General features: G+C 33.8%; 1 protein-coding gene across 7 annotated transcripts in view; it reads left to right on the top strand.

Moving 5' to 3' along the window:
• The window catches only part of ARHGAP29 (Rho GTPase activating protein 29), a 73,426-nt gene that overhangs the window by 15,318 nt on the left and 42,698 nt on the right, over positions 1 to 15,410 (top strand). For 2 of the 7 annotated variants that reach the window (XM_048220684.2, XM_026497581.4), the window contains exons 2-3: positions 1,704 to 1,940; positions 13,895 to 14,029. The exons of 1 other annotated variant lie outside the window; for it this stretch is intronic. In XM_048220684.2, the coding sequence (XP_048076641.1) occupies positions 1,736 to 1,940; positions 13,895 to 14,029 (340 nt within the window). In that variant the 5' untranslated portion in view covers positions 1,704 to 1,735. Of the gene's footprint in view, positions 1 to 1,703; positions 1,941 to 3,585; positions 3,680 to 13,894; positions 14,030 to 15,410 lie in introns of those variants that run through there. 4 more of the 7 variants (XM_057310452.1, XM_026497582.4, XM_044383631.3 and 1 more) reach the window with 3 other exon arrangements.

The following is a 15,410-nucleotide window of genomic DNA, read 5'->3' on the forward strand; positions in this document are numbered from 1 at the left end:
ATTCTTACTTGTCCTTTGGAAGAGTTTTGAGCAGAGATGACATGTTGGGATTCATGTTTTGAAAAGTGTGCTTACTACATTTGGAACAGGATAAGAATGGATGTGGAGAGATCATTAGGAAATTAGTAACAATAGCTCAGACAAGAAATGATGGTAATTCACCTAGTATGATAGTACAGATACAAGTAGATAGATTAAAGATACTGTAGATTAGGAAGGAAAAAATCTATAGAGTTGGGTGAGGTATAGGAAAGAGTAAGTGATATAATAATATATCTTACACATGACCTGGAAGTGAATACTACATAAAACTTCCTACTGTAAATTTTACAGAAGTTCTTAGTAATTCTGCCATTTTGAAAGTATTGAAATACTGAAGAGAAAGTATTTGAGAAGTGTTTTAATGATTATGCTTCAGCTAACTTAATTCCTCCACTAATTTCCTTTTTGATTCAAGAAATACAAACAAAATATAGGACTTCCAATTCTGGAAACGTAAAATGTGAGGATGAAGCAGAAAAAAACTGAGATTTTCTGAGTTTCAACTATGTGCCAGGATTAAGTGTTTTACATATGAGGTCTTTTAATTTTCTGTCCCCTTTTAATTCTCACACAGCCTATCAGCAAAATTATATAGATCACACATTTAGAAAGTGTTGAGACAGAAGTCAAGTCTAAATCCTTCTCATTTCAAAAGACTGTGTTTTTACTATACCATGTTGAAATTACCAAAAATATTGATATTCATACACTTATTTGTTCAGTTAATCAGGATGTATCAGATTACTGGACACCCTTAGAGCTTGTGTTCAACCGAAAATTATTCTTGCTAAAACTTGATAACCTAGAATGTGTATGCGTGTGTGTGTGTGTGTATGCATTATTATTGAGAACTAACTGTAACTGAACTACTTTTATGTGTCAGACACTTTTTTTTTTTTTAAGATTTTATTTATTCATTCGACAGAGATAGAGACAGCCAGAGAGAGAGGGAACACAAGCATGGGGAGTGGGAGAGGAAGAAGCAGGCTCATAGCAGAGGAGCCTGATGTGGGGCTCGATCCCATAACGCCGGGATCACGCCCTGAGCCGAAGGCAGACGCTTAACCGCTGTGCCACCCAGGTGCCCCTGAGTCAGACACTTCTATACTATTGTCTCTTTTAATGCTTACAATAATCTCATGAGGTATAGGAATAGTCAGAATGTTATTCCTATTTTATAAATGAGCATACCAAAATGAGGAGATGATTAACAGCTTGTCAGGACAGACATAGTAAACGATAGAGTGGATTTTGGAAACAGGTCTTCCCTTTTGTTAGAGCTCATATTGCATCTTTATTTTTGAAGCTGACGTCATGGAGGTAGAGTATGTTCTACCAAGTGACTTTTCAGAACAACTTTTACAAGGCAGATCTGGGTTTTAAGTACCAGTTCATCATTTTTTAGCTGAGTGCTTAGACAAATGATTTAACCTCCAAAGCTCAGGTTGCTTATTTGTGAAATGAAGAGATAGTAGTTTGCATAACATAGAGTTGTCAAGATGACTGGCACGTAATAAATAAATTAGTAGTACAGTGTTTTTCATTGTCGTTAATTGAGTACTGAGGTGGGCTCTGGGCTGTTAATGTAAACCTAGTCTGTTTCCCCTGGTTGATGTGGTATTTGTGTTTCTCTCTTTTGTTTTTTCTCCCTTCCGCTTAAGGATTTCAGTTTTTCTGATTGTTCTATGGAAGGATGATTGCTCACAAACAGAAAAAGACAAAGAAAAAACGTGTTTTGTCATCAGGCCAACTCTCTACCGATGTTACAACTCCTGAAATGGGGCTCAAGTCCATAAGTTCCAATTCCATTTTTGATCCGGATTACATCAAGGAGTTGGTGAATGATATCAGGAAGTTCTCGCATATGTTACTATATTTGAAAGAAGCTATTCTTTCAGGTTTGTCAACTGTTTTCTCTTAGCATTCTTACTGGATAGTTTGTAAAATTTTAAATGCCAGCCTAGCTACAGATAAAAGTGTACACAGTGATAAGAACAGGGTATTCTTCTTTAGTTATTTTATGAATTTTTCCCCCAAATGTTTGATGTTTGATGTTATGGTGTAAGCTATTTTATTATCAGATACAGTACAATACATAATAGAAACCTTGGTAAGTTGGAGGGAATAAGAATACAAAAAAAACTCAGTCTTTGGTTCTTAGCAGTTAGGCCCATTTGACATGGGAAAATTTTAGGTAGTTGGAATTTTAACCTTCTTGTTAATGGTAGCACAGTGCCTTGATTAGTCTTTAATAAGCAGACTAATGTTTATCATTTACATTTTCGATACTTCTGCCTTGATTCAGTTTCTATATTGTTCCTAAAACTTAATCTAGAATCACTGCATTTGAGCGAATTTCTTTTTTCTCAAAAATCGCACTTAATTCTGTTTTGCTGTTCTATAACCTATTCTTCATTTAAGGGATAATCAGAATTTATTCTCTGTCTAGTTAGAAATGGATAATGAGCACAAGACTTGATTCTCCTAAAGTAAAGATCTACGTACATCTGCATTTCCCAATTGGATCTTAGTCCCTGCGTCTTTTAACTTTAATGCCTGTTTTATATTCAGATTTGATGGCAATGATAATAAAGATACAACCCCTATTCTTTTGTGATAAATGGTAGTTCATTTCCATATTCATAATGGTAGGTCTCGATGTAGAAAATGAATATTCCTAGTTTTATTTGTATGAGACCTCCTTGGGCTTCGTAGATAGAAGAGTTCACTAAGTATTTTCTGTGTATATAAGATAAATATTCATTTTCTGATATATATTCTAGAAAAGAGACTAAAATCACATCTTCTGCTAAATGCTGCATTTAAGAGTTTATTTCTAACCTAATTTTCAATTTGAAATGCCCAAAATACCTGGGCTTGAATTATAGCCTCAAAATTTTAGTATTTGAATTTCCTTACATAAATCATGTTTTTGAGACTATTTGTAGTATTATTAAAAAAAGAAGTTGCCTATACACCTGTTCATTTTACTAGCTTGATTTTGGGATCTAATTATGGTTGATTAAATGGTAATAAAGTTTTCTTTTTATTGTGGAAGCGTACTCTAAATACATTAAACGTTATAGTGGGAGTAAATTTCTTACCAAAATGACACCATCTGCCATTTATTTAAAGAAGCATAGTTTTAAATAAAGCTTTGTTCTTAACTGGGTTAGTTGTTTTAAATTTGTTTTTAAATTTACATATAGTGAAAGTCATTCTTTTTGGTGTAAGTTCATTAACTATGCTAATTTTGAAAGTAAGATTTAAAATGATGCCTTGGTTGACAAATCATTTACCTCAATTTAGGGTTAAATCCGATTTTCTTTAATGTATCAATTTAAGTGTTCGTTAATATAAATACGATTTTTAATTAGGATTTTTATTTGTTTTTATTTGTTTTCCTCTGGAGATTTATGTCATTCACAAATCCTGATCTTGCATGTTTATCCCTTATCTCACAGATTTAAAATGATGGTAATTTAAAACAGTGTGACAACTTTTATCTTCAATTTTTTTATGTGAATTTCAATTTGTGAGTAGATAATTCAGAGACTAGAAGAGGATTGAAAGCTGATCCTAAGTGAGAAAAGAGAATTTCTAAGATGGCAAAAGAAGACTGCCCCTTGAGATAAAAGTACGCATATGGAAATACAATTTTCATGAACATTTAATATTAAAAATTTTTAAAGATATTATCCCTTTTTAAAAAAAGATTTAAGAGAGCATGAGCGAGGGTGCACGCACACCCAGGGTGAGGAGAAACAGAGGAAGAGGGAGACAGAGTTTCAAGCAGACCCCCGCTGAGCCCAGAGCACCATTCAGGGCTCAGTCTCAAGACCCTGAGATCATGACCTGAGCCAAAATTAAGAGTCAGACACTTAACCAACTGAGCCAACCAGGCACCTCAAAATATTGTCCTTTTAATAAGAAAATTTATTTGAAATTTAAATACTTGATTTTATTGCTAATAATAAAAAAGTTTGCCATTTATGGCTGGTAAATTAATTTTAAAAATGCAAAAACCATCCTTTGGATAACCAAAGCTCATTAGTAAGCCATGGCCAGAGAATTTTCATTATTTACCTTTGGATTGATTTTAATGTTTGGTTCTTCAGTCAGAGTTAAAAGGATATATGTATGCTATCTCAAAATAAATCTTGAATTTAACAAGAATTTATTTTCTGTCTTTGGATCATTGTTATTAAAATCTGGAAATATACTAATTTTGAGTTGATGGAACCTTATTTGTTTTTCTTAAACAAGGGAGTATATATAAACCTATAAATTAACTTCATTATAAATAATAATGCTATATAATAATATGCTTGTGCTTAATTTTGATCATGATTTTCAGCTTGTTAGAGTATCAGACTATTCCTTACTTAATGAAATTATTAGAAGAATCACACAAGATATAATATTCAGAAAAGCAGGCAAGAAGTTTAAAATTCTGTAATTACTTGAGATGGTATTGTTATATATGCTCCTATAGACCAGGCATAGGCCACGCTTTTGTCTTCTGAGTATTGAGAACTTTCCCTGCACTTCTGCTGTTCTTTACTACTACCCTACTCATAAATTGGCCAGACAGAAAAAAGCTGTTTCACTGTTTTTCTTTTGGAGTGTGGGAGCTTTGTCAGTACCTTGCCAATATTTTGTCTTTTGCTTCCTTAAGAAGAAGGATACCAGAATTTTGTCATTATTAATTACCCTTTAATTCACGTCAGTTGGCTGTTAAAAAGCTAAAAATTTAGCTTTTAAAAATATAGAATGTAGATACAGTTAAATCACCTTTTGGTATAATCTGAAGACCATTTTCTTTATATGCGTTACCTTTCATGAGGCAATGATGTGCAAAATCACTTGACTATTGCTTCAGGTGTTCAGTCATATTTTTGAGGCGAGGCTTAGATTAATAGCTTTGTGATTGGTTTATAGCCACATTTTCCTTTCCTTCAACTTGTGAGAGAAATGATACATAATTTTATAGGTGCTTTGTAGTTTATAGAGTACTTTTACATACAAACAGCATTTGATTAGAGTTCCCCACAAAGACAGGTACTTTTAGCCTCATTTCACAGATGAGTTGTATCTATAACTTAGATTGTGTGATTTCATCAACCTCTTATTGCTGATATATAATAGTGGTTTCATTTGGAAAACAGAGGTCATAAATGCAGAATGGTGTGTTCTTTCCATGCTATCTCAACTGCTTCACATGGCAGGGACTTTAAAAAAACACTACTCAGTTCATTATTTCATCAGCCAATTCTGTTTTCGATGGGGAATATCTAGACCAGCACTATCCAGTATGGTAACCTCTAGACATGTGGCTATTTAAATTTAATTAAAATAAAAAATTCAGCTCTTCAGTTGTACCACATTTCAAGTGCTTATTAGCCACATGTGGCTGGTGGCTACCATTTTGGACAGTGAAGATATAAATATATACATCATTGCAGAAATTTCTTTTGGACAGTGCTGGCATAGACATTTGGCCTTTATCAATCTGAAGACTACTGAGATGAATTCTTGAGCTATAAATATTTTTTTTATTTCTATAGCATTAAAAGAAACCTAGAAAAAGTTGTTACTGGAGCAAATTTAAGAAAATGTTATTTAGAAATAGGAACTCTTGGGGTCTATTTGGAATCCCTTTGAGTTGCCTTTGGAGTGCATAGCTTTAATGCTATTCTTTGAGATGAACCAGATCAGTTTAGAGCCAGGCTATACAAATTGATAAAATTGGTTGTAATGGATAGCAGAAAACAGCTCTGAAAAGAGAATCACATTATCTAGGTTCTAAACTTTGTTCTGCTACTGTCTAATTTTGGAATATGGCTTAAGTCATTTAATGATTTAAGAATGAGGTGCTATAGCAGATGCTACCAGTTTCATAATTCTGTGATTCAGAATTTGATCGGAGTTAGAGATTGTGCATTCTTCTGAATATCAAGAGTTCAGAGCTGGAGAAGACAGCTAAGTATTTGTTTTTCAACTATATAATGCATTTTATTTTTTCAAATATTTATTTATTTATTTATTTGAGAGGGAGAGGGAGCATGCATCTGTGAGCAGGTGGGGAGGGGCAGACTGGAGGGGGGGAGAGAGAGAGAAAGAGAATCTCAAGCAGACTCCCTGTGGAGTGTGGAGCCCCATCTGGGGCTCAACCTCATGACCCTGAGATTATGACCTGAGCAGAAATCAAGAATTGGACATTCAACCAACTGAGCCACCCAGGGGCCCCCTATATAACGCATTTTAGAGGACATCTGCCTCCCACCAGCTTATAGGATTTTTTTTAATGTGAGTTTTATGATAAATTTCTTAAATATGGTGTTTGTGAAAATTTCCCAACTGAGAATGTGAAACTCATATTGCCATAGTTGTTGAGGAACTGATTAGAAAAAATAAGTGTCTACCAAAGAGCTCTGTAGTAACAGGTAAGGTAGGTATGCAGTTTGTTTTTGCTTTTTTTATTTACAAATAAAAATGGAGGGTTTAATGTGGGACATCAGAGGACTGTGAAAACTCATGCTTTGATAGCATAACTGATAAAGTTTGTTGATTCTCTGTCCACTGTTTATTTCCAGGAAAAGGTTACCCTGTAGTCTTGTATAAGTAGCACATGCGGAATTTGAAGTTTTAGATTTCTATCCAGTGTCATTAAGACACATTATGAATAATTACAGGGCCAGATTTTATATTTTATTTTAAAATGCTGAAGGCACTCTATTATATATATACTCTCTGCGTTTAAATACAACACTAACAGTTAACATATGTGCTCTGTAAATACCACTTCAGGTTTATGGTTGTCCCCGTGAAGAATAATGTGTTCTTAATTCCAAAGAACAGATTCATAAGTATTCTTCTAGTTTATACAATAATCTTAAACTCTGCAACATACCTCCTTATTTCAGGTAGAACACCATTCAAGGAGGCTCAACATTTGAGAATTTGAAAGGTACAAGGCTTTTTAATTGGGCCAGGAAGAATAGTGCAAATTGTTTAATTTTTCTGCTCCTCAGTGCTTGGAAGTATCCATTGCTGTTGTAAAATGCATTTGGAAGGAAATTGTTAGTTTGTCTAATACATTTTGAAACTGGAATTTAATAAAAGTTTACTGTTGTTGACAGTGGTGACTTGTTTTTGTTTTGTTCTTTAAATAGGCTAGAAAGGAAGATAAAACTTTATCATCAGTTGCAGATAAAGTTCTCTAATTTAAAAAAAAGCTTTCTGATTTAAGAGTGTATCACTTTATTTTGTAAAAACATAACTGAATCTTATATGTGATAACTTCTGATGAATTCTGTTGAGGTCCTAAATTTGGCAGAACTATAGTCAGAAGAGGTATGTTAACTTTGTAAAGCAATTTTTTTTGAATAGAAGAAGTTAAATAAAAAGTTTAATGCCATTAAATAATATGTTCTATTGTGAGAGAGAAGTTCTGCATAAATTTTCAGTCTTAATTGAAATCCTGTCTTGTTGCTTAACTCAGTTTTCCCCAGGTGAGTACATAGGAGGATATGCAAATTTATTTCAGACAAATTCAATAGAATTAATTTTACCACTGATGAATATTAATTAACTTTCATGCTCTATATTGTACCAGAAATTTTGTGAAACATTATAAAGTTTAGGTTGCTAGTCTCAGATACATCTTCCTGCCATGTTCTTTTAGAAGTAAACCTCTCCAGAAGTGATTTTAAATGGCTATCACTTAGGAGAAGTTTGCGTAAATATTGATAGGTTATGACTTTGAAATGAATCTTTGAGGAATGAAGTATGAAATACAGGTAGCCCCTTTATGACATATGTGCCAGCTCTTAGGAGACTGCTTTTTTTTTTTTTTTTTTACACTTGCCTGGAATGGTTTACATAATTTATAATGGTGGCATATTTGATTAGAAGTTAAAGCTTGTTAAATCACAGACTGCAGAGTACCTGTCATTAAGCTGTACTTCTTTAATCATATTAACATATCATAGTGATTAAGAGCACAAATTCTAGAGCTAGAACAACTGAGGTGGAATCCTCATTCTGACACTTGCTGGTTGTATGTAACCTTGAGCAAGTTATTTATCCTCTTAGTCCCTTAGTTTCTGTATCTGTTGGAAGGAGAGAATAGTACCTACATCATTGGGATGTTGTGAAGATTAGAGTTCATGTATGTAAAGCTCTTAGAATAAGTGTTTTAAAATGTCAGCTATTATTATTTTTACAGTCCCCAAGTGGTTGGATAAAGAAAGCTGCTGTTCAGACTTTGCTTTTATCCTGTAAATTCAGAAGGCATTATGGCAAAAAAGGGAGTTTCCTAGTGATAAGTTCTGAAACTTATTTTATTTTCCTCCCTGTTTTCATTGCTTTCCCAAAGAGGTTAAGCTGAATTAACAAGACTAGTTTTAAAAATTATTGTCAGTTTTTTAAAATCAAGGAAAACACCATAGTTTTTTCATTTATTTACTTAAGCATTTCCATGAAGTGTTTGCAATATAAACACTGTGGTATTGTGTTAATGCATGAGAACCAAAAAGTGGAGCTGGCTAATCTGTTTTCACTTGATAAGCTGAACGAAGCAGAAAATAAATGGCACAAATGAGTGAAACAATAAATTAAAATTCAGATTACCATATTACATGGTAGCTAAACAAGCAAACATTGGGATACAAGAGTTTTACTCTTCCAGATAACTAGTATTAAGATTTTGGCTGAACATTATAGTAATTGCAGAAATTATGTTTTTATATTAAATATGTCCTTAATTATAACTTTATTTCCAATTTACTAATATAGATTTTATATATAAGATGAAACTGAAACTTAACTTTAATGTCTCTTTTTCACTAGCCAAAATATTGTGAGACTTTGCTATAAGAGTATTTGTTGTTGAGTATAATTCTGTTTGAAACAAATCTATTGTCAAAGGTGTTTAATTTGGCTTACAGATTTACTAGAAATAGTACCTGTTTATATATATTAAGTCTATAAGGCAGTTTTGTTTTTGTTCATTATTTGATATTAACAAATAAAGTAGCTAGAACAGGTGTTCTTACTAATTCTGTTCTACAAATGATGAATCTGAGATCAGAGAAACCAAGAGTTGTATATTTCAAGGTCATTTGAAGGAAGTGGAAGATCAAGCATTGGAACACAGGTTTCTTGATCTAAATCTGTTCTTTCTTTTCGTTTAGGCTCCATGCCCAGCATGGGGCCTGAACTCAGAACCCTGAGATTAAGAGTTGCATGCTCTACCTACTGAGCCAGCCAGGCGCCCCTAAATCTATTTTCTATCCCATCAGTCAGCCACTTACAGCTTTCTTCTGTATTGGGGAAGAACAGTTACTAACTCATTTGCTTTGCTCATTGCTGCAAACTGTTCGGTGGGATAGAGTGGGAAAAGTATTTAGTGTTGGCAAAAGAGCTGCTTAAACTCAAACCTTTTTAAAAAAGTTATATTTTCAGTATAAGAGTCTTTTGGCTTCATAAAATTAATTTGAGATAGATTTAGCCTATTATAATGGAAAAGGACATTTGGTAAAAATAGAACTTTTTTTTTTACCACTTATAAAATATAGTTAAGGGCTTGCTAATTTATAAAGTTCCATTTAAAGTAGTATCAGAATATACTGATGTTCTAGTAGTTGACTCATCTACTCAGGAAAGTTTATGAATCTTTGTAATTAACATTTTTGAAATGTAGTTGTCATGTTCATTTCTGTTGATTTATAGGCTTCAGAAATGTGTTCAATCACAGGAAATTGGAATTATTTATAGGGTAATTTGATGTACTTCTGAAATTTACTACTAAATAATTCAGTTACTGTTTTTTAGTATTTTGACTTGAAACAACTTCAGTATCTGTTTATAAAGTCTTCCTTGTAGGAAAAAAAGAATTGCAAGTTGGTAAGACATTTATGTTAACAGTTACTAGAATGTTTTGCAGTGATTTTTAAGAATCCCATAGCAGGGTTTCTCAAGACCTCTTACACTGTTAAAAATTATTGAGGATCCTGAAGGTTTTTGTTTATGTGGGCTGTATCTGTAACTATTTATTGTTTTAGAAATTAAAACTAAGAAAATTGAAAAGCATATAACAATTTTGAAATATATTTAATTCCACATATTTAATTTCCTTGACTCTGAAAAGACCAGAATTTATTATCTTGGTTTATTTAGGCACTTAAGCCAGTAGTATTTTGTAGTTCTTGCTTAATACCCAACACTAATTTTGAGTATTGACGGTTGTTGGCACTTAAAATCAAGTTCTTTTGACCTGAGACCTTAAAATAAGGCAAAGTACTCTTATAGTATTCCCCAAGTGTATTAATATCCGTAGATTTTATTGTGAAAATCAGTATAGGATAGAGATAACTGGCTTTCCTTTCTCTTTTTTAAGACTAAGTTAGGTTTTAAAAAGAGTACAGCACAACTTTTTATGATATTAGATATTCAACCTTGGTTTTGATAAGTTGTCAGAAGTATTATCATTAAGTAGCATTATATGTATATATATGTGTGTATATATATATACACACACGTATGTATATATAAAACAATAGGCTTTGCAGTGCAAAACTGGGAAAAATATAATTGTTATATTTACAACTATTCAAACTGTATTATTTTCCAGAAGTTTCTTTTATTTCAAAGCTACTAGGTTCCATTTCAGACCCAACCTTTGTTATTAACCTATTTTTTGCTATTGCATTAACTGATAAAAAGAGCTATAAACATTTGTGGTGGGCTTAGTATGTTTTGACCACTGTTCAAGTGCATTCTGTGTTTTAACTCATTGAATACAACAATCCTATGAACTGGCTACCATTATCTTCCTTTTACAGGTGACGAAATTGAGCCACACAAAGATTAAGTATCTTGCCCAAGGTTTATAAACCATGGAGCTGAAATTCAAATTCAGGCAATCTGGTTCTGGAGATAATGTTTTTAACCAACCACTGAGCTGTATTGTCTCAACCAAGTAAACCTACTGAGCGAAGTAACATCCACAATTATAAAACAGATGATATAGATAGTGACAATTTAAGATAATTCTTTAAACTGCATAGCACATATTCCCTAGGATTTGAAAAATTATAAGTGAATTTGTTAATTATAAAAGTAATATATATTTACAGGGAAAACTCCAAAACTACATAAAATTCCTAATATCTCTTGCCCATCTGTATTTTATTTTTCAAATAGACTTTATTCTTAGAACAGTTTTTGATTTACAGAAAAATTGAGAAGATAGTACAGAGAGTTTCCATATATTCTTATACCTGGTTTTTCTTATTTATTAACATCCTAATATTGGTATGGTGCATCTGTGATACATTATTATTGATTAAAGCCCATAGTTTTACTCATATTTCCATAAATTGTTCCTAATGTCCCTCTTCTCTTCTAGGACTCTATTGTATTACATTTAATTCTCATGTCTCCTCAGGCCCTCCTTGGTTATGATAGTTTCTCAGACTTAACCTCATTTTTGATGACCCTGACAGTTTTAAGGAATATTGGTTAGGTATTTTGTAGGATGCATCTTGATTAGAATTTATCTGGTGTTTTTCTCATGATTAGATTGGGATGTTGGGAGGAAGATAACAGATGTAAAGTGCCATTTTCATCACATGTCATAGCAAGAATAATTACTGGAAACATGTTAACGTCGACCACTGTTAACGTCGACCTTGATCACCTGTCTTAATAATAAAGTTTCTCTACTTTAAAGTTACTCGTCTTGTCCCCCTTTCTCTACTATACTCTGGAAGGAAGTCACTATATGCATGTTCCACCTCCTTGAGGACAAAATATCTGTATAAATTATTTGACATTCTTCTATCCAAGAGATTTGTCTCTTTTCCTCCACTTATTAATTTATTCAATCATTTATTTGTGTCAGTATGTACTCATGGATATTTACTTTATACATGAGTTATAATCTGGTACTACTTTATTTGTTGCTTAGATTGTTCTAGCCTTGGCCATTAGGAGCTCTTTCAGTTGGCGCCTGTGTACCCTTGACATACCTTAGTCAGTGTGAGGGTTAGTTTTTTCTAAGCTCTTACTTTCTGGCTCTACTAGATGTGCCTAATTTTCTGCCTTAGTCCTAGAATCATCCATTTCTCTAAGGAGCCCTGATATCTTTTATTAGTGAATGGTAGTAGAAACCAAGCTCAGGGTGGTAAATGTGTCTGTTCCTACTGGGTGTCATTTCCTTTAGGCACTTTCAGGGGACAGAGCAAAGAAATATATGTGTGTGTGCGAACCTGTGTAAATACACACATCTATAAATATTTCTATATATAACTACCTGTGGCTGTGTTAAGCTAGACATGAATTCTTACTGAAGTGGCCAACTCTAAGCTACCACAATATGGATCATTACATTTATTTGTTAATTTCTACTGCAACAGTGAGATACCTGGCTTCCAACGTCCACCATCCATTTACACAGTTTTTCAATTCCAGTATATATGTATAGCAACATCAGAATTGTTTACCTGATGCAAATGCTTTATCAACTAGAGTATAGTACTTATGTGAGTACTATAGTACTTATTTCCTTTGCTTTTAGTCTTTATAGACTCACTCATTTCCAAGGCTACTTCAGCCAGCACCTATTCTATATTTCTGTTGTTAAAATTCATTGGATGAATGAGTCACATTTTCCCCTGAAAGCACTTATGTTCTCTCTGCTTCCACCACTCCTTGAATTATTCTTCTTTGCCTCTTCCTGGAATACTCTTTGCCCTGATGTACCCAGCTCCCCACCTTGCCTACACCTTTTTTTCTCTTGATAATACGATTAAAGAATGGCATATTTGATGGATGATGGTAGAACTTTTCATTTTTGTGTTTTATTCTAAAGACAGTTTTTATTTCTAATGGTTATCTTTTCAACATTTGTGAAAAAGTCAATTGTAAAATTATAAGATGACACTCTATTTAAAAAATGGTTTTTGTTTTTTAAGCTATTTCAAGGGGAGGCAGTTTAACATTAAAAGCATGGCTTCCAGAATTATACTCCCTGAGTTCAAATTCTGGCCCCACAGTTTAGTAACTTGGTGAACTTAGGTGTGCCTCAATTTTCTCATCTGTACAATGGATATTTTAAAATTACCTAATAAGATTGATGTGAAAGTTAATGAGATAATATCTTTTAAGTGCTTTTAACAGTATCTACCACATAGGACGCATATAAAAATGTTAACTATTATTAAACACTCGTGCTGTATGTAAGGTTACAGAAAGGAAAATTACATCAGAGTATTGCATTTAAAGTAATTGTCTTTTCAGACTTTTGAAGATTACTTCAGGGGTTTTAAAGTTAGGGTGATTATACTTTCTTGTTTAGCTAGGATAGTGATCCAGGAATATGCTTCTTGGTGCTGGCAGGAGGAGAAGCACTCCCCTTTTCACTTGCTTAGAGTTTTTTAGTTTGGATAATAAATTATATGGCCACCTTATTCGCAGGATTTGTAAAACCGTGTCTGCCTGCATCTGACCAGAGTTGGTGTAAATGAGCGGAGCGGGCTGGGGATAGACAGGTAGGGCCTGGGAAGGAAGGCACAATCTGGAGAGCAGATTTAGACTGGAAGACTGAAAAGGTAGGGCTAAATTGACCATAACTGTGAAATCCTTACTGACTTAAAATGATCATAGATTTATTGAAGGCTGTATAAATTGAATATACTAATTGCAATGGTGAAAATACAAGTGAGCATACAGTAGGCAAACATCGTGGGGCCGCAGCTTCTATTTTAAGTGTGCTTCAAAATGGTCTTTCGTAGTTTGCATTCCTGAAACTTGGTCTGGGAAACAAATAATTTTTTTTTTCTTTAAGACTGTTTTAAAGAAGTCATTCATATACGTCTGGACGAACTTCTCCGTGTTTTAAAATCTGTAATGAATAAACATCAGAACCTCAATTCTGTTGATCTTCAGAATGCTGCAGAAATGCTTACTGCAAAAGTAAAAGGTAAGAAAGATGTATTAAAAGTTGGTTGGTGTGGGCAAAAAGCATCTAAGTAATACATTTTGGTCCATAGTGACTATGGTGCCACCTCCCCACATGGCATTGGCATATATATCAATAGGAATTAACGTATACTTCAATATGTAGACATTCTCACTAAGTCACACCTAAAACTCTCTTCCTTTCAAAAATTAAAACTTCATTTGGCAGGAAGCAGTTTAAAAATAATAACTGAAACTGACATTTAAAATTTTTGAGTGCATGCTCTTTTGAAGTAAGTTATTAGTGTACAAAATTCTTTGTTTTGTAAGGACAATTGTTGCTGGAAAATGGTCATTTGTAGTGACTCCGCTTAAAGGAGGGAGCCAAACAGAGAAAAAGACTTAATTGGGATCTTTTTTTTAATGTGAAAAAATGAAACTAAAATTAGATATGGATGTACACACACATATTCATATATGTATATTACATGTGCTAAAGAATCAAGAATAGTGATTTATCCTCTAATAAAATGACTTGCCACCAAAAATATTTTGTTAGAGTCTGTTATTCTGGACTGCTGTGTATAAGAAGGATTAAGGGTGAAGGGAATATTTGAGAAGAATGAGGCAGGGGTTTCCAGGAGATCATTAGAAATAAGGGCCTGGGTGTGGGCTGCCAGTCTGATCTTAGAAGCTGGAGTGTGCTAGAGGAGGAGTGTGGTTGTTACAGAAGAGGGGATGGATGTTGGTTTGATGAAACAGGACAGGTGGAATGTTGAGGATTAACGTGAAGTTGGGAGTTGAAGACAGGGACTAGAGAGCTGTTGGTGTGTAGGTGGTAATGGAAGAGGGCGGCAGAAACTCAGTATGCAGAGTAAGTGCAGGCTGAGTCTGAGACCCCAGGGACAGAAAACAGGAGCCTGAGAAACACCCAAGAAATAGATGGTCTAGAGAGAGTTGTCATGGAATTTAAAAGGTGTGAGATTCTAGGAAGGGATTGTCAGTGTTAAATGTCACTGAAGTAATCTGAATTCAAGCAAAGTAACTATAGAAAGTGACTCACCGTGGGTTGAATGAGGAAAGGAAAGGATTCTTTGGGGAGGGAAACTACCTGTTCTGAGTCTCAAAGGTCGGGTGGGCATTTCCTGGGTTAGGGTGGGTGGAGGTTGGGGACTGTGATACAGAGCACTTTTGTAAGAAATCTGGATGTGAAGAACTTGATGTATGTGGTAAACACACACTCCTGCCTAGAGAAGGCAAAGGGCAAGTGTCAAGGGATGAGGCAGGAGGAGAAAATAAAAACCTTGTCAATTAAATATGGTCCATATACCTGTGAACCATTTCCTCTGCTTTTTGATGTAGATTTATTGTGCTTGAGTGGTTCTTTTTCTTTCTTTCTTTCT

The sequence above is a fragment of the Ursus arctos genome, unplaced genomic scaffold, assembly GCF_023065955.2.
Source record: "Ursus arctos isolate Adak ecotype North America unplaced genomic scaffold, UrsArc2.0 scaffold_12, whole genome shotgun sequence".
In the NCBI taxonomy this organism is placed as follows: domain Eukaryota; kingdom Metazoa; phylum Chordata; class Mammalia; order Carnivora; family Ursidae; genus Ursus; species Ursus arctos.